The sequence below is a fragment of the Podarcis melisellensis genome (assembly GCF_964234715.1).
Source record: "Podarcis melisellensis genome assembly, chromosome: 8".
NCBI classification, from domain to species: domain Eukaryota; kingdom Metazoa; phylum Chordata; class Lepidosauria; order Squamata; family Lacertidae; genus Podarcis; species Podarcis melisellensis.
Window position 1 is genome coordinate 90,214,965 of NC_138540.1, and position 27,439 is coordinate 90,242,403.

At 49.0% G+C, this 27,439-nt stretch overlaps 1 protein-coding gene and 1 long non-coding RNA gene across 5 annotated transcripts in view; both read right to left on the minus strand.

Annotated features, from left to right (window-relative positions):
* The window catches only part of LOC309375923 (uncharacterized protein), a gene marked incomplete at its 5' end in the record, with an annotated part of 44,525 nt that overhangs the window by 13,535 nt on the left and 3,551 nt on the right, over window positions 1-27,439 (minus strand). Inside the window, 5 exons of one of the 4 annotated variants that reach the window (XM_081921900.1) lie at window positions 13,748-13,874; window positions 14,189-14,271; window positions 16,710-16,791; window positions 17,371-17,874; window positions 18,812-18,829. In XM_081921900.1, the coding sequence (XP_081778026.1) occupies window positions 13,748-13,874; window positions 14,189-14,271; window positions 16,710-16,791; window positions 17,371-17,784 (706 nt within the window). Of the gene's footprint in view, window positions 1-340; window positions 412-13,747; window positions 13,875-14,188; window positions 14,272-16,709; window positions 16,792-17,370; window positions 17,875-18,811; window positions 18,830-27,439 lie in introns of those variants that run through there. The other 3 variants (XM_081921901.1, XM_081921902.1, XM_081921903.1) reach the window with 3 other exon arrangements.
* LOC309376251 lies at window positions 21,965-22,683 on the minus strand. Its single transcript, XR_014171112.1, has 2 exons — window positions 22,412-22,683; window positions 21,965-22,348 (listed from the first exon to the last, which is right to left on the minus strand). It is a non-coding gene; the product is annotated as an uncharacterized lncRNA (long non-coding RNA).

Sequence of the window (27,439 nt, forward strand, 5' to 3'; positions counted from 1 at the left end):
GTCAAACAAAGAATTAGGGAGGGGAAATGGCCGACATACAGAGATTTATGAAGAGAAAGAGAAGGGAAGCTTCATGGTCTTTCCCTCCTAATATACTTCTCCCTCATAATAATGTCCCTCTTAATATCCTTCTCCCTCATAATAATGTCCCTCTTAACATACTTCTCCCTCATAATAATGTCCCTCCTAATGTCCTTCTCCCTCCTCGCTGTCTTCCAGTCCCACCTCCCTGGCCAGGGCCTGAGGTCCCTCTGGCTCCCTCCCGGACCCCCAGCCTCCCTTCCCTCCCCTTCCCGCCTCTCGGGGCAGGGAGTTCCCCAGGCTTCCCCCGAGAAGAGACCCACCAGAGCCCGGCAGGCGAGGGCGAGGCCGGAAGGGACGTCAGAGGGGGGGGAGGAGCGGCCCGCCTTCCTTTCCTGTCCTCTCTAGGAAGCCAGCTCGGCGCCCCTTAACCCTTCTCTCTCCCGCGGAGCCGTCCGGGGCGTCGCGCAGGCGCAGAGCTGCTCCCTCGGAGGGGAAGAGGCCGCACCTGGGCCCGCCCGCAATGGGGGAGAGGACGCGTGTGCGTGGGAAGGGGGAACCCGTGTCCCGGAGGAGGAGCCCGTCTCTGCCCGGGGCTGCGAAGGGGCCTCTGGGCGGGGGAGAGGGGGGTCTTTGGGGGGCCAGATGGGGGACCCGGGGCTATATCTTCTCGGGGGGGGGGAGTCTCTCTTGGGGGCCCCTGGGCGGGTCTGGGGGCTGCGGGGCAGAGAGCCCTGTCCCAGCAAGAGGGGGTCCCGGGGGGGCTGGAGGGGGAGACATTGCCAGACGTGGCTGGGGGGGGGCCATTCTGTGTTGTCCCATCTGCTGCTTTGTGTCTGTATTTCAGCCCTCAATATCCTGTGTTCTTCTGCCTTGGAAGCAGCGCAGGAGCAGCCAAGGGGGTTTTCCTAGGAAGCCTTTTATTCCCCCTCCGGTGACATTGTGTGTTCTGAACACGCTGGCATTCTTACACCCCCAAAATTCCTGCATTCAGTAAGTGTTAGAATTTGGCTTAGACTTGGGTTGCCAGACCTGCGTTTATTACACTGTGTGCTAGACACTTCCAATCCTCTGGAATCAGCATGTCTTCACAGCTCCTTCAACCAGGCAAGTTTGCCATGCAGTGAGAGGCCGGGGTCATGGGCTGTTCAGAGAAGAAAGGGACTCGGGAGGAGAGGCAAAGGTGAGAGGGCCCTCTTCCTCCGCAGGTGAAGGAAGGTGAGCTGCAGAGCTTAGGAGTTATGGGATGGAGAAGCGGAGCAGCAGGCAGAGCAGGATGGTTGAGGTCTGCTGGAATCCACCAGATTTTTTTAAAAATTGTCAAAATGTCTCTGGCCAGACGTTCTGGAGGAGACATAGCTGGGGGTGGAAGACTTGCTTTCCTCTTCTCTTCTCCTGCCCCCCCTCAGCAAAACATCTCACAGCTTCTCTAGCCTACCTATAGTAGGAGTATTGAAAGTGAGAGTCCTCACAACCTGCCCAGCCTCCCAGAGAAGGGCAACCAAGGAGATGAGGACTCTGTGACGGCAGGTTGCTCTTGCTCCTTGTCCGCCTTCCAAAATGAAGAACAGAATCCTCAAGTTGGAAGGGACCCCAAGGTCCATCTAGGCCAGGGGAGGCAGCCTGAGGAGGCGATTGGGCCACATCCGGCCCCCGGGAATCAGCATGTTTTTACATGAGTAGAACGTGTCCTGTTACTTAAAATGCATCTCGGGGTTCTTTGTGGGGCATAGGAATTCGTTCATTCCCCCCCCCCAAAATATAGTCCGGCCCCCCACAAGGTCTGAGGGACGGTGGACCGGCCCCCGGCTGGCAAAGCTTGCTGACCCCGGATCTAGGGCTGTTTTTAAATGTCCCAACACTGCCTGGCTCTGGTCCCTCCAAATGCTCTTGTCTGGCTGGTCTTTCTTCACCCAGTCATGTCAAGGAGCAGCATGGGGGCTAAAAGGAGGAATAAATGGAGGACAATACCCCACTCCCCCCAGAAAAGCTCTTCTTTCTCTTTTTGTGGAGAGTCCAGGCCCCTCTTGAAGGACCTTTGCCTTGCTCCAATCAGGATAAATATTTCCACCCCTTGGGAAGGGACCGAAATATTTGACTTGCCTCATTTTGAAAATGCATTCTGAAGCTTGGACCATTAGGCCTGCACACCATCACCTTTTACATACTTTACATTTGCTGAGGTAAAATGTCCACCCCCAACATTGCTTGCGGCAGTTCTGCCCTCGCCTTAATCTCCTCCATTTTTAACGGAAACATCTCTTTTTCATGGGCCATCTTGGCCTCTCTCTCTCTCTCTCTCTCTCTCTCTCTCTCTCTCTCTCTCTCTCTCTCTCTCTCTCCCTGTATCTCTGCTAGATGAAGGGCAGCAGCCATTCTGGCCTCTTCTCTTTCTTTCTCTGCTTCAACCTTAGGCAATTCCAATCTTAGCCTCATCATCTCTAATTCAATATATTAGGATTCTCCTCAGACGCAGCAGCTGGGTCATCCTGAGTCTCTTTGGCTTGGCGCTTGCTGGTCATTTTCTGACAGGATTTTTTTCTCTTTTTAATCAAAGAACTTCCCTCCTTTATTAAACTGGTTGTTCTGTGTCTCTGGGTACGTTTCTGTGTGGGATTTTACTTGGTATCACGGCTCTTTTCCCCCCGGCACCCTTGGGCCCGCCCTTCAGGGTTGTCGTTTTGAGACCCCACTTCCTCCCTGGGTTCCTTTTTCTGAGTATTACTGCTCCCCCTGAGTCTCCTTTGATTTCATCTCCCAAGGTAGAGACTTCAGTTACTGTTTTCAGCCTAAATGAGCAGGAACCTCTTGAAAACCTTGCTCTAAACTGATGAGCTGTTGGAGCTCATCTAACTTTCCTCCCGTCTGTCCAGAGCTTGGTATATTCGGCTGCCCAGTTGGGCCGAAGTCTCTCCTGGTTTCCTTTTAATTTCACGAAAGGCTTTTTGGCTTTGTTCTGCAGTCAGTCCAAAGCGCACTTTCACTCTCTCTTGAAATGTGAGGGAATCAGAGGTTTCATCCTCTCTGAGATCTGAGTAGATTTCACTCAAAATTCCACATATCTGTGGGCGTAAGGGCAGCACCCAGTTTTCCTCAGGAACTTTTAAATTTTTACAAGTCCGCTCAAAACTAAACAGGAATGCCTGCACACCATCACTGTATTTTTCGCTCCATAGGACACACTTTTTCCCTCCTAAAAAATAAGGAAAATGTGCGTCTTATGGAGCAAATGTGCGATCCCTGGAGCCAAATCGCTGTTGCCCCGCGCTCTGGGGGTGGGGAGAGGAGCCACACTGCTCTGCCTGCAGCCTTTGCTTTCCCCTGAAGCCCCGACAAGGTTTGCAAGCAGAGGGAAGACTTTGTGCTCCTGGGCTGCTCAGTGAGGGTGGGGAGCAGCAAATTGCCGTCTCTCAGTGCCTCCTAATTCAACTGCAAAGGATTGCCTGACTGGATTCTGAGCTCCATTTGAAGTTTAAAAATATTAAGTTTGGGCATTTCTTCAAGTAGCAGTTTTGCGGAAATAGTCATCAATACATGCAAAGCATCTCCACAAACCAGTCATAGCGAGCTCAGCTAAAACCGAGCAGGCATCTGGCTCAGGAACAGATCAAACTGCACAACTATAACCGGACATCCTGTGTGTTTGTGTGTGGACCATGTTCCTAGCAGCTAATCTTTATTGCTGAAAAGAGGCACTGATATTCCACTCCAAATCTATAATTCATTGTACAAATTCTTACAAGTACAGTCCACCTATACCAAACCAAAAACATTGTGTTCTCTTGGTATTGAATGGAAGCTATTTATCTGCCCTCTTTTCCTCCTCTGTTCTTTGCTCAGTCACTCCATTTTGAATCTTCCTTTCAAAACAACCATGCCTGTTTTGAGAAAACTTCAGAGATTTAGGAACTGGAGCACAATCATTTGATCTCTTTGCTGTTCCTCCATACTCCAAGCACTTCTCATTTGCACAGCCCTGGTTTCTCTCCCTGACTATTAATATTCTTGATTAGTAACAGTAAAATGCTCAAATTTTTAGCTTTTGTGGCTGCTGCCAATACTGACTTCCCAGTGATGATGAAAACAGCTACATTCTAATGGAATGTCTGTCCTTTTTCCATTCTCTTCATTATATACCGCGGCTCACTTTAAAGCAGCAAAGTGGACAGGAGCCACCCACTTTGCCATTTTAAATAGTTTAGTACAACATTTGAGTCAGATTTTTCCCCCCTTGTCTTCCTGTCCCCCTCCCCCTGTTTTCTAAAAACTTGGTGCGTCTTTGGGTCAGGTGCGTCCTATGGAGCAAAAAATATGGTACTTTACATTTGCTGAGGTAAAATCTCCACCCCCAACATTGCTTGCGGCAGTTCTGCCCTCACCTTAATCTCCTCCATTTTGAAAGGAAGCATCTCTTTTTCATGGGCCATCTTGGCCTCCCTGTCTCTTTCTTCTTGGGCTCATCTCTCTCTCTCTCAGCCTGTATCTCTGCTAGATGAAGGGCAGCTGCCATTCTGGCCTCTTCTCTTTCTTTCTCTGCTTCAACCTTAGACAATTCCAATCTTAGCCTCATCATCTCTAACTCAATATATTAGGATTCTCCTCAGACGCAGCAGCTGCGTCATCCTGAGTCTCTTTGGCTTGGCGCTTGCTGGTCACTTTCTGACAGGATTTTTTTCTCTTTTTAATCAAATAACTTCACTCCTTTATTAAACTGGTTGTTCTGTGTCTCTGGGTGCGTTTCTGTGTGGGTTTTAACTTCCTATCCCACCGCTGCCCCCAATTAATATGCGACGACGCAAGGGCTCTTTTCCCCCCGGCAGCCTTGGGCCCGTTCTCTCTCTTAAATATAGTGCACCCTCCTCACAGAACACAATTCCCACAAATGCCCTCCAACTACCTCAGATTATCTTGTGGGGGACTTGTGTGAGGTAAAACTTACTAATTGGGGGTCTAAGGCAAGATTTGTTCAAGTAAACATTAACGATTTTATGACATGAGTGGATAGAACTTATGATATTTCAGTTTACAATGTTATTTCCCTTCAAGGTTTTCTCAGTTGTTTCACACTTAAGACTTTGGCTCTTAACAAGGTGGCACTTTCTGCCAGTTACCCTACTCCCGAGGTACTCCAGGCAAAAGACCCAAGGGATCTCTGGTTTGGGAGTCTTCTCTTTCTAGAAGGATCTCTCCCCTCCTGACTGGGATGAGAGCTCAGCAGCCGGTCTCTTTCCAGCTCCTCCTTCTCCTGGCTCAGCCTCCCAGTTCATTCCTGGCCTGATTTACTCTCCCAGGACACCACACACTGTCCTTCCCAGTAAGCTCAGAGACTCCTTTCTCTAGCTGGTGGCCTTTTCCTCAGAGTGGATGTTTCCACCCAGAACCAGCTCCTCTCACTCCCCATCTTCCCCACCTCCCTCCAGAGCTCCTAGCCATGGGGGGAACTGGGCCCAGGTCTCCCTCCTCCAGCTCCAGGGCTCTTAGTCTGTCTGCTAAACCACATGGGGTGTCTTTGGGTGTAGGATATTCTCCTAGGTGCCCAAACCTGCCACTTCTCCATGTTCTTTTCTGATAGATCAAGACACACGGCAAGGATGTTGTCCAGGTGCTGCCCTGAGCTTCTTGCAGCCTGATGCCAACAAACAGTCGTGTGTGTCCTGCTTGTTTATGGGAAGCAAGACAGGCCCTGTGACTGAAGCTCTTTCCACACTCTTGGCACTGAAATCGTTTCCCCCCACTGGGAACTCTTTCATGAATCATGAGTTTGGCCTTCTCAATGAATCTCTTTCCACATTTCAAGCACCGATAGGGTTTCTGTCCTGATGATGACAAGCTACATCAACTTCCAGAATCACTTTGAAGATACATTTATTAAGAAGGCCTGGGCAGTTTACAGGAGCCTGAAAAAAATATTGGGGGGGGGTCTTATCTGCCCTGGAGGATCTTCCCCCCTGCTCAGCAACTTGCACCTCTGGTGACCCTGCCCCTATGAGGGGATGGGGGCTGCTGATGGATGGAGTCTGAGGGGGAAGGAGAGCGGTCAGCGCCCCTCCTCCTCCTTCTGTGCATCTGGCCAGAGCCATGGCTGCTTTCCTGAGGCCTTTCCTCTGCTTCTGCCCCCATGAAGGTTCCCTGATGGGAGGCTGTGGGGACTGCAGACAGGCCAGTCCTTCAAGAGCAAAAGGGGGCCATCTTGGAGGGGGGTAGGCATAATATTAAGTCTTACTGAGAGCGTCCGAGATCCCCCAATTCTCCTCCATGACTTCCTTATGAAGAGCTCTCTGGTCAGGATCCAGCAATGCCCAGTCCACATCTGTGAAATGGACAGCCACATCTTCAAAGCACACTGGACCCTAAAAGAGAAAGGTTGTCCTCTTAGAGAACATAAAGGCGAACTGTTACACTTTGTTATTTTCTGCCTCTTAATTGATGTTCTGTATTAATTGGATTCTTTTCCTGCACATTTTATGGATGCATATTTTGATGTGTTAATGGAATTATTCATTGTGTATTTTAATGAGGGGCATTAAGAAGCTGGTGTTCTTCAAATCATTCTTCAAATCCTGTGCACAAACATTCCCGTTTTCCACATGGAAGGATCCCTTCTTCTGTCCCTCTGTGCTGTTCTTGCCGGGTGGGGAGTGTTGGGATCCCAGAATGCTGTGTGAGATAGTAAGTCTGCAGGCTTGAGTCTGCTAGCTGATGCAACCGGCTGATGCAGTCCCTGCTCCACATTCCCTCACCCAGTTCTCCATCTCTGGAGGAAGGACAGCCAGGAACTGCTCCAAGATCACCAGGTCCAGCATCTCAGTTTCATGTGCCTTTCTGGCTTCATCCATCAACAGCAAAGGTGGTAGAACTGGCTGCAAACCTCTCGGGGTCCTTTGGCCTCCTGGGAGCAGAACTGCCTGAGCTGCTGGCTCTGCATCTCTGAGCAAGGGGTCCTCCTGACCCGGGTTCTTCCTCACAGTGTTTTCCCAGATTCCCCCACTGCTCCCATGTTGGGTTGCAAGGCCTCTTCCTGCTTTAGGGCCAACTGAGTCTTGCTCATCCATCTCTGTTCCCAGGAGATCGGAAGGAGTCCCTAGGTCTTCTGCCAAGTTCTGCTTGTCCTAATGAGAGGTGCCAGAGAATCCTGTAAAGGAAATGCATTCTTCTACTACAAGATTGATAGACAGTCAGGAGAAGAGAAATGTTCCCTGGGCCAGCATGGATGAGTCCGAATCACAGCCCAGACTCGGAGTTCAAGCACCATATTCCCATATTCTGAAGACAGACTTCTGTCTTTGTTCTGAGGGCAACTCTCTCCCCCTTCAGACACATGGCTGCCTCCCACTGGGGGGCCTGGAGCCATCGCTAGCCCTCTGCTCCTGCCTGAATTGGCCTCATCCTCTTCTCAAGCCATCTCTTCCTCCTGTGGCAGGGAGTTCCATGGGTCTAACTGTTAAGTTGTGGGTGAACATATCAGACGACACAGTAATTCGTCAAACAGCTCTTGTTTATTCACAGGCCAGAACGGAACTGAGCTGAAGGGTTCAGCCAGCCTGCTTATATAGAGCTCCAATACAACGCAACGGTAACCACTTTCTGTAACTATCCAATCACTGAATATCACTTTCAATCCCTTATTTGCATATGTGGAACTGAGTGAAAACTATCTACAGTTTCCCCCTGCTGGCCCAGGGTGAGAACTTCAGTACATAACACTAACTGCGCACTGCGAGATGGAAGGACTTTGTTTAGCACAGAGGCCAATTTTTATTTCTGCCTTCAAATGTTTCCATCTGGCTGCCACCTGGGCTAAGGAACGTGGCTGATTCCTCAATCCCATCAGGGTTCCTTTGCAGGCCCTTTTCTTCCTGACTCAGTGACTCCTCCCCAAAGTGTGACGTACTGGTTTCTTGTTCCTTTGTTGTTCAGTTGCTCTCTGCTTTCACAGAGAGGATGTTGTTTTCTGTCTGCGTAGTAAGAACTGAAGCATAGCGATGTAGCTATGATAAATCTCATCCCTTCTGCATGCTGCTTTGGTTCTCTGCTGAATGGGGGATGTGCCTGGAGCCTTATCAGAGGCTCAGGTCATCAATCACGTCGGAGGCGATTCCGGAGGACTCGGCCGGAGGGGGATGAGCTTTATCAGCTTGGCCGAGCACAGGTTCCGACATTTTTGACTTTGGGCCTAGAAGAACGGAATGCAGGTTATCTTCTCTGCATGTCAAGAAGATTGATGAGAGGTATGTGCTCAAGCCCCAGGAAGCCTGCCAGTCCCTAATTAATGGCGATAAGGGTGGGCTTTGAACTTTTAGCCAAAAGCTCTGATCGGTTGCAGCAGAAGCTCAGAAAGCAAAAGCCTCGTGCTTTTGGAATACAGATGGCCCGTGCAAGAGTGACAGAGGCTCTTCAATTTGCGATGGGAATTCTAAAGCTCTCAAAAGGGAATTATCAGGACTGGGTGCAGTATGCAGAAGCTTTGCTAAGAAAAGAGGGTCTGTTTCATGTGATATCAGACGCGCCCCCCCCAGCTCCAATAACCGGAGAATGGGAGGCTAAGGATTCCAAAGCAAGGGGAACTCTGATGCTTCTTGTGTCCCCTGAAGAGTTGCGTCTTTTGTGTGACAAGGCCTCAGCCAGAGAGATGTGGGACAGTCTCCAACAGTCACATTTAAGAACAGAGGCGGGCGCTTCTTTGTTCTTTTATGTCAAGTTGCATGATATGGCCCTTGCTGATGGAGCAGATGTGCGTGCTCACCTCATGGAAATGCAGAATCTAAGGCATGAGTTGCAACAGCATGGAATCACCTTTCCAGAGGCTGTGTATGCCTTCATGATTCTACATTCTTTGGGTTCAAGTTGGGAAGCGATTGCCAGCCAGCTTGCTGTTTTGCTTCAGCAAATATCTCAAGACCGCCCGACTTTTGATTGTTAAATCTCAGTCTGTAGTGCATAGTGCCATTCAAATAGCGTGCTATGCGTTTCAGAGCTTTCCAGTCCTTAACAGTAGGATTGTTGATGTCTCTGCTTAGCAAATTCGTGTTTACTGCAGTGTCAGGTCTTGAACATCTAGCAATAAGGTTTAGTTTGCCTAGCACACTTCTGTACAGTGTAGTGTCAGAAACTGCTTCTTCAGTATCATCTACCTGATAACCTGTTGTCATCGGTGTGTCTACAGGGTTAGCATCCATCAGGTTTAGTTTGGTTTACACATCAGCAATTTTCTGTGACTGTAGCAAGCGGTCTCTTGAATGCGAAGGAAGACTTGCAGACCTCGTGTTACTTGCAGCCTCCCTGGCTTTGCAGAGAGGAAGGGGGGCAGAACCTCTTAGCCCTGGCTTGGGGATCCCCTTGCAGGAGCTGAGCAGAATCCCCATGGATCCGTCCCCTGCAGCCCTGGGACACCTCGCCCCACTTCTCCCCACTGCACCCTAGGGCAGAAAAGAGAGGAAACTCACCAGATGCCAGAAGGGAAACTGAGGCAGCTCCTGCAGGAGACCAAAGGCCCCTCCCCCTCTTGCCGGGAGGACCTGTTTCTGCCCCTCTGCAGCCCAGTTCTTTTTAACCCTTGCAAGGTGGAGCAAACCAAGCTCACATTCTCTCTCTCTGAGGCTGTTCCAGGAGGAGCCACGTGCATCATGGACATCCAGAAATGAACCCGAACAAGGCAGGAGAGCTCAGTGGGTAGAGCACGAGTCTCTTTGATCTCAGGCCCCTGGGTTCAAGCCCCAGGCTGGGCAGAAGATTTCTGCCTGGCCGGGGGTGGGCTAGATGACTTTGGGGGTCCCTCATCATGACTCCCTGGCCCTCATGGCTGTTCTTCTGAGCCCTTGCAAAGCGAAGCTCTCCCTTCTCTCTCAGGAGCCAGGGCCCCAGAGGGGTCTTCTTGGGGGGACCCTCCCCTGCAGCCCTGGGACCCCCCCATCTCCCCAAGGCGACTCACCGGATCCCAGAAGGCGACCCCAGGCAGCACTTGCGGAGCAGAGAGACAAAAGCCTGGATGGGGGCGGAGCTTGTGCTCTGGGGAGCCTCCTCCCTTTATTCCTCTCTAGGAAGCCAGCTCGGCACCCCTTAACCCTTTTGCTGGTCCCTCTCTCCCTGCAGATTTTTATCTCACCAGCTGCTGAGAGAGCAGCTCAATGGTTGTTTACATCATGTGAGTGTCTTAGAGCGTGAGACAGGAAGTCTCAGCACAGTCTCAGTACTGTGAAAAGTTACTTTCGCTTCTGTGTGAAGTGCGCTCTTCTGTTCTGCTGCTCAGAGAGAGCAGACATGCTGGTGGATTCTCTGTGTATAGACAATGAATAAAGTAGTTTATAGCTACTGATTGTCTCTTTCTTCTGCAATGAGATGCCAGAAGACGAGCGTGCTCCTCTCAGGAGGGAGGGGTTGCTTATTACCAGTCTCTCTGGACTGAGGAAGATTTACAGCCAGAGGGTGACCACCGGAGAGATGTCTCGGTGTCTTGGGAAGGTGGCGGTCTTCCCAGGCGCTTTTCCAACACCCCGGGCATGGTGCAGGTGCAGAGCTCCTCCATCCGGGGACCCTGGGGGCCTGATGAGCTTCTACCTCCGTGGGGAACAAATTTCTGAACACCCTTTGCTTCAGAAGCTAGAGGAAAACTCTGCAAGTGTTTGGCTCCAGGGTCCCTTGAGAGTTGTTTCCGACTCTCTGAGCAAAGAGGAAGAAGAAGAAGAAGAAGAAGAAGAAGAAGAAGAAGAAGAAGAAGAAGAAGAAGAATAGTAGTTTGGATTTGATATCCCGCCTTTCACTCCCTTTAAGGAGTCTCAAAGCGGCTAACATTCTACTGTTCCTTCAAAGAGAAACGAACTTGTCCAAGCCTTGATTTTAGCTTTTTCAGCCAGCTCTAAGTCCTTTTAAGAGGTCCAACTGTATTTTTTAAGAGAACTTTAAAAATGAGACCAGACTTTCATAAATCCCTCCGATCACACTCTTGGCACTGAAATGGCTTCTCCCCTGTAAGATTTCTCTGATGGGAAGTGAGACTTTCTTTCCTGGTGAAGCTCTTTCGACAATCCAAGCACTGATATGGTTTCTCCCCTGTATGAAATCTTTGATGGGCAATGAGACTTTCTTTCCAGGTGAAGCTCTTTCCACATTCCAAGCACTGATATGGTTTCTCCCCTGTATGAATTCTTTGATGGGCAATGAGACTTTCTTTCCTGGTGAAGCTCTTTCCACATTCCGCACACTGATATGGTTTCTCCCCTGTATGAAGTCTACAATGAGAAGTGAGATGGGCCTTCTGATTGAAGCTCTTTCCACATTCCAAGCACTTATAGGGTTTCTCCCCTGTATGAATTCTTTGATGGGAAATGAAACTGTTCTTTCTAATGAAGCTCTTTCCACACTCCATGCACTGATAGGCTTTCTTCCCTGTATGAAGTCTACGATGAGAAGTGAAACTGTGCTTTGGAATGATGCTCTTTCCACATTCCGCACACTGATAGGGTTTCCCCCCTGTATGAAGTCTACGATGAGAAGTGAGATGGGCACTCTGTTTGAAGCTCTTTCCACATTCCGCACACTGATATGGTTTCTCCCCTGTATGAATCCTTTGATGGGAAGTGAGCTTGGCCCTCTGACTGAAGCTCTTTCCACATTCCATGCACTGGTATGGTTTCTCCCCTGTATGAATCCTTTGATGGGAAGTGAAACTGTGCTTTCTAATGAAGCTTTTTCCACATTCCGCACACTGATATGGTTTCTCCCCTGTATGAAGTCTACGATGAGAAGCGAGATGGGCCCTCTGATTGAAGCTCTTTCCACATTCCAAACACCGATAGTGGTTTTCCCCTGTATGAATTCTTTGATGGTAAGTGAGTGTGGCGCTGTTAATGAAGCTCTTTCCACATTCCAGGCACCGATAGGGGGTTTCCCCTGTATGAATTATTTGATGGGAAGTCAAACTTATTTTCCAGGTGAAGCTCTTTCCACATTCCAAGCACTTAAAGGGTTTCTCCCCTGTATGAATTCTTTGATGGGAAGTGAGTGTGGCGCTGTTAATGAAGCTCTTTCCACATTCCAGGCACCGATAGGGGGTTTCCCCTGTATGAATTCTTTGATGGGAAGTGAAACTTATTTTCCAGGTGAAGCTCTTTCCACATTCCAAGCACTGATACGGTTTCTCCCCTGTATGAATTCTTTGATGGACAGTGAGACTTTCTTTCCTGGTGAAGCTCTTTCCACATTCCAGGCACTGATAGGGGTTTTCCCCTGTATGAATTCTTTGATGGGAAGTGAAACACTTTTTCCAGGTGAAGCTCTTTCCACATTCCACGCAGTGATATGGTTTCTCCCCTGTATGAATTCTACGATGGGAAGTGAGCTTGGCCCTCTGACTGAAGCTCTTTCCACATTCCACGCAGTGATATGGTTTCTCCCCTGTATGAATTCTACGATGGGAAGTGAGGTTGTGGCTTTGACTGAAGCTCTTTCCACACTCCAAGCAGTGATAGGGTTTCTCTTTTGTATGAATTCTTTGATGGGTAGCGAAACTCTGTTTCCAAGTGAAGCTTTTTCCACATTCCAAGCACTGATAGGGTTTCTTCTCAAGGGGATTTCTTTGATGGGAAGTGGAATGGGAGCTCTGACTGAAGCCCTCTCCACAGTCTGAATCCTGATATGGCTCCTCCATTGTGTGGATTTCGTTGCGGTCTCCCTTGTTCTTCATTTCCAATTCATCACCACCTGAAACTAAGAGGCAAACGGATTAGAGTCTCGGGAAGAAGTGCTGCCCCAAATTATGAAACAATGCTAATTAATGCTTGGGACAGAGAAAGAACTGAAGGGATGTAGATGTTATAATATTCCTTTTGTTCTGTATAGTTTCATATACAAATCAAGTTGAATACTAGATGTTTTCTCTCTCAAGTTTTTAAAAGTACATCTTAACCTGGTAACGTCATTTTGTTCAGATTTAAATATGCATCTGTACTATCTTCATAAATAAAATGTGCTTTCATTATCATCTAAAACATGGCCGATTTCTTTAGTGGCTAAAAATTTAATGATGATGTGCATCACCTTAAACCAATTTTCATAAATTCTCGACATGCAGCAGAAACTTGTCATATCAGCATTATTATTATTATTATTATTAAAGTTTCCTTAATTAAATGTTACATGACAGGGAGAAGTTACAGGGGACGAGGCAGGGGGCCTTCTCGATAGGGGAACCCACCCTGTGGAACGCCCTCCCAACAGATGTCAGGGAAATAACTATGCAACTTTTAGAGGACTTCTGAAGGCACCTCTGTATCGGGAAGTTTTTCATGTTTGATGTTTGATTATGTTTTTCTATTTGTTGGCTGGGGCCACCCAGTCAGATGGGCAGGGTAAAAATAATAAAATTATCATTATTGTTACTACAGGGTTCACTGCCTGAGATTCAAAAAGCCTGGCTCTTTTCTGGGATGGAGTTTGGTTCAATCGTGGAATTTGTCAAGCAACTCTGGTCAAAAATCACTCTGAAGCCTACATTTAAGAAGGCCTGGGCAGTTCAGACAGCCTGATCAGGGTTTTAAACGACAGAACTGGAGGAAGAATAGTCACAGGGAAAACAATCAATAGCCATCCCTCCAAGGTTTCCTGTGGGAGTGTTAACATCCCAGGTGCTGTGGGTGGCGCTGTTGAGCCCCATCGAAATATCAGAGGTTCGTCACATAGAGAGATGTCTTGCATTACAAAACAGATAGGATGATCCAATAGGGAGCCTTACTGAGAGAGTCCAAGATCCCACGATTCTCCTCCATGACTTCCTTATGGAGAGCTCTCTGGTCAGGATCCAGCAACGCCCACTCCTCGTCTGTGAAATGGACATCTAAATCTTCAAAGCACACTGGACCCTAACAGAAAGGGGAAAAGGCTCTAAGAGGAGAACATTCACTTGGCTCTGTTGTTTTCTACAGCGGCCAGACCCCTCTCTGCCTTCCTCATCCCTCCTCTCTCCTGCTGCAGCTTCTGCCTCGCAGTCTGGGCTGCTCTCTGCCACAGACTCCCTCTGCTCCCTGAGCCCTCTTCCCTCTCCAGCTTCAGACCCCTCCTCCTCCTCCCAGTCGGCTCCCTCTTCTCTGGCTCCTCCCACCATTCCTCTGCATCCAACTGCGTCCAGCCAGTCTGCATCCCAGCGCTCCTTCCCCACAAGGCTCCTTCCCCCTACCTGATCTGGGTCCACAGCTGCTGCCTCCCCTCCACCACCATGAAAAGATGAGGGAGCAGGTCTTGGTGGCATCATTCCGTCACCTGGGAGAGACAAAGGTAAGTGGAAACCGTGAGCGCCTGCTTCTCTCAGAGGTGAAACAGTGCATCTCTAAGTACAGATGGGGCTTCGTCCAAGTCTCCTCTGCTAGCTTCCGGTTCCGCTCTGCTTTAATGGAGGCAGCGGGAGATCGTTGGCAAAGGAAAAACAAGGATGATTGAGGGTAATTCTCCTTGCAAGTTTTTCCCAGGGACAGGGGGGAAACGGGCTTCACTTCCAGTTTGTCTCGGTACCAGGTTCCGGCTCCGGCATGGATTGCGGGAGGCAGGAAGGCGCTGAGTGCAAAAGCCCTTCGTCTGCCAAAAACCCTCGTTTGCTGCCATTAAGAAGCAGAGGTGCTCCTGTCAATTAGAGCTCAATTTGGACTAATGTACAGGCGTTTCTGGAAGAGATGAGATCATAAACTGTGGAACTGAACCAGCTGCAAGATTTTTAAGGTTTGAATTTGGGAATAAACTTCATTTGCTGCAACAGACAGTGAGTGGGGGAGGGGAGCCTATGGCTTCTTTATATAAAGTTTTCTTCTCTACACTAATGAATTGGCAGCCTGCGATTGAATACTAGTTGAAAATATCTATGTACAGGTGAGCAGGGATGAAACTGGACTGCAGATATGGAATATAACATCAAATGGAACTGTGTGTGTAAAAACGAAAAGGAAAAAGGGAGGGAAGCTATTTTGCAAAATGTTTACGCTGGAAAATTAGAGCTGACTCTTCCCCATCCTTTATTATATACAGACTGAACTGAATAATGCTAAAAGGACTTGGAATTTAATCTAATTGGATAAATGCACATTTATCTAAGGCCAGACAGCGGGATGTAAGGAATCTGAAAGTTGTGTAGGAGCTGATAAGGTTCATTACTGAGTCATTTGGAATTCTGACAGATCCCTCTCTTTCCCAGGTGTAGAAGAAAAATGGCTAAAAGAGGTTATTCATTTGGACATTTTGATTTTTGCAGCTGCTGTTAAAGTTGCCAAACAACGAAGCACAGGACAGAGCGATGGAGAATTTCTGAAACCACAATGGGATATTAGCTCCGCCCAAGGAATGATGGAGAAGAGCAACAACCAGGAAAAGATAGACAGAACATTTTACAAGGACAGGAAGAAATATCACGAACAGAAAGATTGCCTCACACGGGAAGAGTAAGGATCTCGCTGGAGTGCCTCACTTGTACTTTTATATATTATTTGATGTTTCAATACAAATGGATGTCATTAATACTGCAGCTGTTGTATAAAGGACTGTTATCTTGACAGGAGTGTAATTGAAATTAATAAGATTTTGGAATACAGAAATCAAGAAAATCATCAAACCATTGGTTTTAGCATGCGGGGGGCCACCTATATTATATACCGTATTTTTCGCCCTATAGGACGCAAAAATGAAGGGGAAATGTGTGTGCATCCTATGGGGTGAATGCATGCTTTCGCTGAACCTGGAGAGTGAGAGGGGTCGGTGCACATGGACCCCTCTCGCTCTCCAGGCTTCAGGAAGCTATCCGCAAACCTTGGGAGTTCCGTGGGAGTTCCCGTCGGGCTCCCAAGGCTTGCGGATAGCAGCCTGCATCCCGAAGCCTGGGGCGCGCTGCACAGCAGATATCGGGCTCCACAAGCTTGGGGGACAATGGCGAGCTGGAGCGCCGCCACCCCGCTGTTCCCTGACCTGGTTTGCGGAGTTGCCTGCATCCCGAAGAGAGATGCCTGCATCCTGAAGCCTTCGGGCGCGACTTCCCGCATGCTCCCTAGGCTTGCGAATAGTAGCCTGTTCTGGGTGCTGGGGTCGGGGGAAGCTCAGGCTTCCCCCACCCCAGCCCCGCGTCTGGGGGGGGGGAAATAATTCCCCCCCCCAAAAAAACTAGGGGCGCCCTATGGGCCGGCGCGCCCTATGGGGCGAAAAATACGGTAATTTGATATCTTAAAGATTGGTATTAGTAATTGTATTGTAATGTCGCATTGTTATAAGGAGGCTATTATTGGAGTGTAATTGTAAACTAATCAAATTACTATTGTAAATGTCTCCCCTGCTGAGCACATTTGGACATTTGTACCCATTTCATATATAGTGGTACCTCGGGTTAAGTACTTAAATCGTTCCGGAGGTCCATTCTTAACCTGAAGCACCACTTTAGCTAATGGGGCCTCCTGCTGCTGCCGTGCCATCGGAGCACAATTTCTGTTCTCATCCTGAAGCAAAGTTCTTAACCTGAAGCACTATTTCTGGGTTAGCGGAGTCTGTAACCTGAAGCGTATGTAACCCAAGGTACAACTGTAATAGTTGTGCAAAAATACATCTCCCCTCCCCCCGAGCTCTGGGCTCCAGGTGTCTTCCCCCAAAAGATGCAAAGAACTCACAGATTAGTTTCAAAACCAAGAGAATGTGACAAAACGGGGGAGAAAACACTCCTTCCTCCTTACCCAGAGGCCTCACTCTGGCGTCCAAGGGAGTCTTCTCTGCCTCAGAAGAATCAAGACCCATTTCTGCCAAAAGATCCTTCCTCTGAAAGAGCAACAAGGATTCAAAACAGAGAATGGGGAGAAGGGATAGAGAAGGAATGGCAGAGGCAAGCGCTTTTGGGGGACAGAGGTGAAAGCTGCTTCCTGCTTCTGCTAGACTGGTGTCTGGGGTTGGCTGCCAGGACCATGAAACATTGGTCCTCAAGGATCTTCCCTGGCTCCCAGAACGTTTCCCAGCACAATTCAAAGTGTTGGCCTCAAAGGCCCACTATACCCAAAGGAGCGTCTCCATGAACTGAGGTCCAGTCCCGAGGGTCTTCTGCTGATTCCCTCACTGTGGTAAGTGAAGTTACAGGGAACCAGGCAGAAGACCTTCTCCACAGTGGCCCCCACCCTGGGGAATGCCCTCCCTTCAGGCGATAAGGAGATAAGAAAATGCATAGCTTTTAGAAGACATCTGATGTCTTCTTATGCTTTTATATGTGCTGGAAGGCACCCAGCCACATGGGTGTCATAAATAATAATAATAATAATAATATGCTTTCCAAAAAAGGATGATTTGGGAAAACTCTCCCTCCTCTTTGGAGCCCCTTGGGAGTATCCAGAGGAAAGTCTCTCTCACCTGCTGCTCTGCCTGCTTCCTCTCCTCTGCCTGACTCAGGAGGAATCCTTCGGCCAGGGCCACCGCCTGGGAACTGGTCTCCGCTCTGCATTCCCTCACCCAGATCTCCACCTCCAGAGGAAGGACAGCCAGGAACTGCTCCAAGATCACCAGGTCCAGCATCTCAGCTTTCGTGTGCCTTTCTGGCTTCAGCCACTGATGGTCAAGATGGTAGAACTGGCTGCAAACCTCTCGGGGTCCTTTGGTCTCCTGGGAGAAGAACTGCCTGAGCTGCTGGCTCTGCACCTCTGAGCAAGGGGTGTCCTCCTCACCCGGTTCCTTCTTCACAGAGTTTTCCCAGAATTCCCCACTGTTCCCCGTTTCCAGGGCGTGGCCTCTTCCTGCTTCAGGGCCAGCTGAGTCTTGCTCATCCATCTGGGCTCTCCGGAAGTCTCCAAGAGATCGGAAGGAGCCTCTTGGTCCTCTGCCAAGTTCTGTGTGTCCTAATGCAAGCTGCAGCTAATCCTATGAATCAAACACATTCTTCTATTATAAGATCAATACACAGCCAAGAGAAGAATGTTCCCTGAGCAAGCGTGGGGAGAGGAGGAGGAGGAAGAAGAAGTCATAACTGTGAATGACAAGTGAGTCATTTGTATGAAGTGTAATTTGGAGCCAGGGCAATAGTGGGGGTCCCTCCCCACCCCACTTCATAGGCCAGAGCTTCGCCCCAACCCAGCCATATCTGCTTGGGTGGCTTGGTGAGCAGCAGGGCTCATGTCTAGCTCCAGCCACCGTCCCTTGGGGACTTCCTGCTCTGGATCCGAGGGGACGGTGGCAAGGCCCACTGGGTGGAACTGCCCCGGAAGACGCCTCAGAAACTGGACTCAAATGCAGTGGTTGGGTTCTCAACTGGGTTCCCTCTTTTACTAATGGCATTTCTATCCCACCTTTTCTCCAACAGGCTCCAGGTGGTGTCCGGGACTGGACCCAAGAGGAATGCTGGAGACCCTCTTCCCTCCTCCTGAACCTTCCCGAGAAGAGGAGGACAGGAGAGATTGACAACAGTGGTTTGCAGAAGGTCATAGTTCAGAGGCTGCAGAGGGGAGAAGCTGGGAAATATTGGGAGAGCAGCACCAGGGGCGAGACAGCTGACAGACTCCCTCATGGAGAAGCAATTCTGAGAATGCTCCTTTGGCGGATGAATGCAAGTGGCCCCGGAGAAAGAGCCTTTTCTCAGCTGAAGAGGAAACAAAATCAACTGAGATCCGCAAAGTCCTGAGATCCATCATGTTACCTCAGCGTGGGGGGTGCACGAAAGGAGAAGCGACGCAGTTTCTCATTTGATGGGACTTTGCTTTCCGGAGCTGCTTCCGAGGGCCGCCTCCGCCCTCCGCCCGGCCCGCCTTGGCCCCTTCCCGGGGCAGGGAGTTCCGCAGGCTTCCCCCGAGAGGAGACCCACCAGAGCCCGGCAGGCGAGGGCCAGGCCGGAAGGGACGTCAGAGGGGGGAGGAGCGGCCCGCCTTCCTTTCCTGTCCTCTCTAGGAAGCCAGCTCGGCGCCCCTTAACCCTTGGCCAGCTGCTCCCTCCCTGGGCAAGACGGTCCCTTCCCGGAGAGCCTGGATGGGGGCCGAGCTTCGTGGGGACCCCCCCCCCCGGGAGGCGCTGGGCCAAGAGCGGAGAACATCCGGAGAGCCGGCAGGATCGGGCCCGGGGAAAGCAGCCGGCAGGATCCGGGCTCCCTCGCCCCTCGCCGGGGGTCCAGCGCCTCCTTCTCTGCCCCGGTCCTCCCGCAGCCTCGCTCTTGGTCTTTCTCGCACAGCAGGTCGGCTTTGCCTCCTTTGCATATCCAGTGCTACCTCGGGTTAAGTACTTAATTCCTTCCAGAAATAGTCCCTCGGGTTAGTGGATTCTGTAACCTGAAGCATCTGTAACCTGAAGCGTATGCGACCTGAGGTACCACTGTATTCGATCTGAAGGTTATTGTGAAAACGTTTGGAAAAGAACATGCAGTGGGACCTCGGGTTACAGACGCTTCAGGTTACAGACTCCGCTGACCCAGAAATAGTGCTTCAGGTTAAGAACTTTGCTTCAGGATGAGAACAGAAATCGATCTCCGGCGGCAGCAGGAGTCCCCATTAGCTAAAGTGGTGCTTCAGGTTAAGAACAGCTTCCAGGTTAAGAACGGACCTCCGGAACGAATTAAGTTCTTAACCCGAGGTACCACTGTATTTCTTGTCGAAATGTCTGGCTCTCTTCCTCAGTGTCCCTGATTCGTCCATCTGAAGGGGGTTTCTTTGCCTGCCTTTTTCTCCCTGACTCAAAGACCCCCAGAGCTCCTGCAAACTCGCCCCCTCCCTGGTTTTGCAGAGAAGAAGGGGGCCAGGACCCTCTGCTCCCTGACTCGGGGGTCCCCCCTGCAGGAAATGAACAGCCCCCCATGCACACACACCCCGGGACCCTGGCAGGAGCGCCAACTGGAATAAAATACGGGGGGAGGCTGGCAAGCCCCGTCCCGCATTATCAATCACATGAATGGCAATGCCCCTCAACTGTGGGGTGGCTGGCCCCCCCTCAAATACTTTATTGCGCGGCTGAACACCCCCCTTCTCCCCAATGCACCCTAAGCGGGAAGAGAAAAGAGACTCACGGATCCCCGAAGGCGCCCCCGAGGCAGCACTTGCGGAGCAGAGACAAAATCCCACCCCCCTTGCAGGAAGGGATGGGGAGGAAGGGTCTTTGCCTCTGGGGGACCCGGCCCCCTTTATTCCCAGTCCTCTCCCGGAATCCAGCCCAGTTCCTTTGAGCCCTGGGCGAGCCGGGCGCACCCAGCTCTCCCCCCCTCCCTCTGCAAAGCAGGAGCCCCGGGCATTGCAGCAGCAACCCGGGGGGGGTCTTCTCTGGGGGACCCCCTGGACCGGCTTCTGAGCTCTTCCTTCCCTTGGAAACAGAAGCAGAAGGAGCACGAAAGGCCCGGGGGGAGAAGGGGCTCTGCAAGGTGTAAACTGCACCTTGAAAGGATTGGGACCCTCAAGCAAGAAATAAGGCAATGCGAGCTTTACTGGGAGGTCGAGGGAGGCTCTCCCCGCCCCCATTTCATTCAGCCTTCCTCTCTTATGCTTCCTTCCCAATGAAGCTTTTTGCTACTTTCCAAAACAAAGTAACTCTTCTCGTGACTTGTAGAACCTCTAAATAAATTTGTGTATAACCTTTTGTATCCCTGTATAGAAACTTTCTTTCTCTGGTATCCTTTGGGTGTCACTATGTAACCTTGCTTCTCCTGACTCACAGAGGAACCCCCCCCCCAGTTGTGCCTTTTCTGGCAGGCGTCCTCTGTGTGTTCAGCAGATCCCAGGAAGAGCTTCAAGCAGACACTGCCACCTTCCTGGAGATGCGGAGGATGACTGTGGCAGTCAGAAAGAGAAGAGGAGGGGAGCGGAGGAAGGCACCTCAAAGGACATCTAGTCCAACCCCCTGCAATGCATGAACAGAGGACCACCCAACCTCTGCTTAAAAAGCTCCTTCGGAGGGAGTCTGATCCACAGTTCAACATGTCGTGCAGTCAGAACGTTTTTCCTGAACTTTAATCAGAATCTCCATTCCTCTTATCTTGAGGCCGTTGGTTCAGATCCCACCTTCCAGGGCAGGAGAAAACAAGGGGCCCCACCAATTTGCAGCCTGGAGGCACATGCCTGAGCAAGACGTAGACCTTAATTTGTCAATTTTGAAGATGCTGGCTGTCTCCTATTTGGGAGGTTGAGGGGATTGGCCTCTGAAGAACCAGGAGTGTAAATACCACAATACAGGCTGCGGAACAACTGGACTAAAGATGGCCAATGCATATTTCTCACTGTGCTGGAAGAAAGCGACAATTGCCGCAGGATTCTGTCCTGGGCCTGTCGTTCAATGCCTTTATTAGACAACTTGGACAGAAGAGTTGAGCGGACGCTCATCAGAGTTGCAGATGACACCAAACTGGGAGGGGAAGCTAATGTCACAGAAGAAAGAATCAGGATTCAACATGAGCTTAACAGGTTGGAGACCTGGGCACAAGCTAACAAAAGGAATTTCAACAGGGACATATGTAAAGTTCTGCACTTGGGCAGGAAGAGGCAGATGCACAAATATAAGATGGGCACCACAAAGGACATCTAGTCCAACCCCCTGCAGTGCAGGAATCTCAACTCCATGAGAGCTGGCCATCCAACTTCTGCTTAAAAACCTCCTAGGAAGAAGAGGCCACCACCTTCTGACGGAGTCTCTTCCACTGTTGAACTGTTCTTACTGTCAAAGAGATCTTTCTGAAGTTTAATAGGAATCTCCATTCCTGTTATCTTGAAGCCGTTGGTTTGGATCCCACCCTCCAGAGCAGGAGAAAAGAAGGAGCCCCACCAATTTGCAGCTTGGAAGCACTGGAAGAGGAAGCTCTGTGAACCTCTCTGCTCATGATGTGAACCACCCTGGCATCCTCAGATCAAGGGCACTGCACAAATTTAACAGCTATAGAAATAATAAAGTAAGTTACCTGCTTGTGTGGTAAGAATTTGCTTCTACGCCAGCAGTTTGTTACACATGTAAGGGAACATCTGAAATAAAAACACGGAACCAAGAGAAGGAGAGCAGATTCAGAGTCCTGCAGGGACCCAGTTTATTCAAACTATTGCAATAGGACAGCCTTGCTATCCAGTTGTTCAGCAGAAAGGCTGGTTTGAAAAGGCTGCCAGGAGGCATATTAGAAGAAAGCTTATATACACAGCACACAAAGACTCATAAAATGCCACGACGCTCATCCACTTGAATCAAGAAAGGTCACAGGTCATGGGATGTGTGGCTCAATGTGGATATCGACTCCTCTGAAATTACCTTGGGGTGTCCCAGAGTGCCCAGGTCATTTGGGTCTCATATTTTGCACCATTCCCTTGGCAACCAGACCCACGGTGGGGCTGTTGATGTTCCTAGTCCCTATCTTAGTTCTCTTTTCCCAAAACATGTCAAAGACCTTTGAGGAGAGCTGTGAGTTCTCACATGGATGCTAGCTCAACACAGATCTCTCCCCCAAAACATCATCTGCCCTTCTAGGGTCTGATAAGGATGAAAGCGGTAGGAAACTTACACACGACAACTTTACAGGAGGGTGGAATGAGGGTTACAAAATGCAGGCATACAAAAATCAAGCCTAACGCATCCTATCTAAAAGGCTGGATGTGATTAATACTAGGACACTTTGACCAAAATCTATAATATCTAATTTTCAATCAACTATCACAATTTTTACACCAAGTCCTTCCAAGAAAAGATCAACATTGACAGCAAACTCATCAGTGTCACCCAATCTCTCTTTTTTTAAAGAATATTAAAGTTTTCAATAGTAATACAATAAAAATCAAAAAGAAAAAAGAAAAGAAAAATAACAAAAATGCAAAATGAAAATAATTAAAAGCACACAAAATTTCCATTACTTATTTCCATTAACGTATTTCCCAGACCTCCTCATACCTCCCTTTTTTGTATTCCAATTCAAATTGTTAGTTCAGCAAATCCTTAGCAATAAATTTTAACCTAATTCTAAACCTTATTTTCCATATTCTCTTAGGGCATTACAGCTGGAAACCACTTAGTTTCTCTCCAACATCATTCTAACATTCATTAATTTTGCAATATTTCTGTAAATAATCTTTAAATTTCTTCCAATCTTCTTCCGCCGACTCTTCTCCCTGGTCTCGGATTCTGCAAGTCATTTCTGCCAATCCCATATAGTCCATCACCTTCATCTGCCATTCTTCCAGAGTGGGTAGATCCTGTGTCTTCCAGTACTTTGCAATGAGTATTCTTGCTGCTGTTGTAGCATACATAAAGAAAGTTCTATCCTTCTTTGACACCAACTGGCCGACCATGCCCAGGAGAAAGGCCTCTGGTTTCTTCAGGAAGGTATATTAAAATATCTTTTTCATTTCATTATAGATCATCTCCCAGAAAGCCTTAATCCTTGGGCACGTCCACCAAAGGTGAAAGAATGTACCTTCATTTTCTTTGCATTTCCAACATTTATTATCAGGCAAATGATAAATTTTTGCAAGCTTGACTGGGGTCATGTACCACCTGTATATCATTTTCATAATATTCTATCTTATCCCTCTCCCCAGGCATGACATGAAGAAGGAATTCAACACCTTGGCCAAGGACTTGAAAGTCACAGTTCTGGGTATGTAGTAGGAATTACTATGGGGCACCAGATGTGGCAAAGAACCCAGCTGCAACCATTACCTCATACGAACTAAAGTCTCCTCCAATTAAATCTGTATACAGCCACCACTGTAGTTTGTCCCCAATGTGAGTTCTTTGATGGCAAACAAGACGGGCCCTATGGCTGAAGCTCTTTCCACACTCCAAGCACTGATAAGGTTACTCCCTTGTATGAATTCTTTGATGGGAAGTGAGTTTACTGCTCGTATTGAAGCTGCTTCCACATTCCAAACATTTATAGGGTTTCTCCCCTGTATGAATTCTGTGATGGGTTGTGAGACTGGTGCTCCGGGTGAATCTCTTTCCACATTCCAAGCACTGATATGGCTTCTCCCCTATATGGACACTTCTTTGATGGACACTTAGCTGGTAGCTGTGACTGAAGCTCTTTCCACACTCCAAGCACTGATATGGTTTCTCCCCTGTATGAATTCTTTGATGGGAAGTGAAATTGTCCTTTCGACTGAAGCTCTTTCCACATTCCAAGCACTGATAGGGTTTCTCTGCTGTATGAATTATTCTATGGGAAGTGAGATTGCTGCTCTTAATGAAGCTCTTTCCACATTCCAAACATTTATAGGGTTTCTCCCCTGTATGAATTCTGTGATGGTCAGTAAGCTGCCTTCTGAGAATAAATCTCTTTCCACACTCCAAGCAGTGATATGGTTTCTCCCCTGTATGAATTCTCTGATGGGAAGTGAAACTCTCTCTTCGACTGAAGCTTTTTCCACATTCTTGGCACTGATAGGGTTTCTCTGTTGTATGAATTATTTGATGGGCCATAAGATGGCCTTTTTGAACGAAGCTCTTTCCACACTCCCTGCACTGATAAGGTTTCTCCCCTGTGTGACTTCTCTGATGGACAGTGAAACTCTCCTTTGTTCTGAAGCTCTTGTCACATTCTTGGCACTGATAGGGTTTCTCTCCTGTATGAATTCTTTGGTGGGAAGTGAAACTGTCCTTTTTTCTGAAGCTCTGCCCACAATCTTGGCACTGATAAGGTTTTTCCCGTGTATGAATTCTCTGATGGACAGTGACCTTGTATCTCTGACGGAAGCTCTTTCCACATTCCAAGCACTGATAGGGTTTCTCCCCTGTATGAATTCTTTGATGAGTCGTGAGATGGGAGCTCTGAGTGAATGTCTTATCACATTCCAAGCACTGATATGGCTTCTCCCCTGTATGAATATTTTGATGGACACTTAGTTGGTGGCTGTGACTGAAGCTCTTTCCACACTCCAAGCACTGATAGGGTTTTTCTCCTGTATGAATTCTTTGATGGGAAGTGAGATTGCTGCTCTTATGGAAGCTCTTTCCACATTCCAAACATTTATAGGGTTTCTCCCCTGTATGAATAAGTTGATGAACAGTAAGCTGGCCTCGGTGTCTGAAGCTCTTTCCACATTCCAAGCACTGATGGGGTTTCTTCTCAAGGAGATTTCTTTGATGGGAAGTGGAATGGGAGCTTTGGCTGAAGCTCTCGCCAGAGTCTGAATCCTGATATGGCTCCTCCACTGTGTGGATTTCGTTGTCTCCCTCGTTCTTCATCTCCAATTCATCACCACCTGAAACTAAGTGGCAAACAGATTAGAGCTCAGGAATAATAATAATAATAATAATAATAATAATAATAATTTATTATTTATACCCCAGCCACTCTGGACGGCTTCCAACAAAGATTAAAAATACATTAAAACGTGAGACATTAGAAAATTTCCCTAAACAGGGCTGCCTTCAGATGTCTTCTAAATGTCACATAGTTGTTTATCTCCTTGACATTTGATGGACGGGCGTTCCACAGGGTGGGCTTATCACAGCAAAGGAACCACCAGCAGGCCCTTGGCACTGGACTTCAGTATCTGGGCAGAACGATGGGGTGGAGACTCTCCTTCAGGTATACTGGGACGAGGTCATTTAGAGCTTTAAAGGTCAGCACCAGCACTTTGAGCTATGCTCGGAAACGTACTGGGAGCCAATGTAGGTCTTTCAGGACTGGTGTTATGTGGTCTCGGCAGCCGCTCCCAGTCACCAGTCTGGCTGCTGCATTTTGGATTAATTGCAGTTTCAGGGTCACCTTCAAAGGCTGCCCCACAGAGAACACATAGCAGTAGTCCAAGCGGGAGATAACCAGAGCATGCACCACTCTGGCAAGACCGTCTGCGGTCAGGGAGGGTCTCATCCTGTGAACCAGATGGAGCTGGTAAACAGCTGCCCTGGACACAGAATGGACCTGCGCCTCTGTGGACAGCTGTGAGTCCAAAATGACCTCCAGGCTGCGCACCTGGTCCTTCAGGGGCACAGTTACCCCATTCAGGACCAGGGAATCCTCCACACCTGCCCGCCCCCTGTCCCCCAAGAATAGTACTTATTTCTTGTCAGAATTCAACCTCAATCTATTAGCCACCATCCATCCTCCAACTGCCTCCAGGCACTCACACAGGACCTTCACCGCCTTCACTAGTTCTGATTTAAAAGAGAGGTAGAGCTGGGTATCATCTGCATACTGATGAACACCCAGCCCAAACCCCCTGTTGATCTCTCTCAGCGGCTGCATGTTGATGTGAAAAAGCATGGGGGAGAGGACAGAACCCTGAGGGACCCCACAAGTGAGAGCCCAGGGTCTGAACACTCATCCCCCCCACTTTCTGGACACGACCTAGGAGGAAGGAGTGGAACCACTGTATGACAGTGCCCCCAGCCGCTCAAGACGGTCCAGAAGGATGTTAAGGTCGATGGTGTCAAAGGCCACTGTGAGATCCAGCAGAACTAGGGAACTGCTTTCACCTTTGTCCCTAGCCCACTGGAGATCATCAATCAGCACACCCAAGGCAGTCCCAGTCCCATGATGAGGCCTAAATTCCATTTGGAAAGGATCAACATGGTCTGCATCCTCCAGGCATGCCTGGAGTTGTTCAGCAACCACCTGCACAATCATTTGCCCAAGAATGGAAGATTTGAGACTGGGTGATAGTTTGTGATATTGGGCGGATCTAAAGATTGTTTTTAAGAAGCGGTTTAATGATCGCCGCTTTCAGCAGGTCTGGGAAGGCTACCTCACAGAGGGAAGCATTCACCACCCACAGAGCCCATCGCCCAGCCCTTCCCGGATTGCTTTTATTATACAGGATGGGCAAGGATCAAGGAGACAGGTGGTTGGTTTCACTCGTCCAAGCAGCCTGTCCAAATCCTCGGTGGTAACCGATTGGAATTGATCCCATGCAATTTGACTAGACAGGACTCTAGCACTCTCCCGCCTGAGCCCGGCTCCCACAATGGTGTCTACCTCCTTCCGAATCTGAGCAACTTTATCTGCAAAAAACTTTGCAAAATCATTCCAGGAGATCTTGGGGTCTTTACAAGGTCCCGATGCTAAAGGTGGTTCTGTTAAATTGCAAGCCACCTGCTGCTATTTTCTGCAGATGCAATAGAGGCGGTGAAGAAATTCTTCCTCGCCATAACTATCACCACTTGATAGGCTTGACATTGAGCTCTAACCCGTGTCCGGTCCAATTCAGAATGAATTTTCTACCACCGGCGCTCTAGCCGTCTCAAATATAATTTCCTCACCCTCAGATCCGTGGAAAACCACGGGGCTGTACGGGCTCCATGCAATCGGAGAGGGCGCTTCGGAGCCAGACAGTCGATAGCCCTGATTAACTCCACATTCCAGCAGGCCACCAGGGAATCGGCTGAAAGGCCATCAACATGGGATGAAGCATCCCCTTCCACTCTCTGGAAACCGTTTGGATCCATTAAGTGGTGGGGGCGGACCATCTGAATTGGTCCCTCCTCCCTGCACAGGTGAATGGTCACAGAGATGTCCAGTTGCACCAGGAAGTGATCTGAC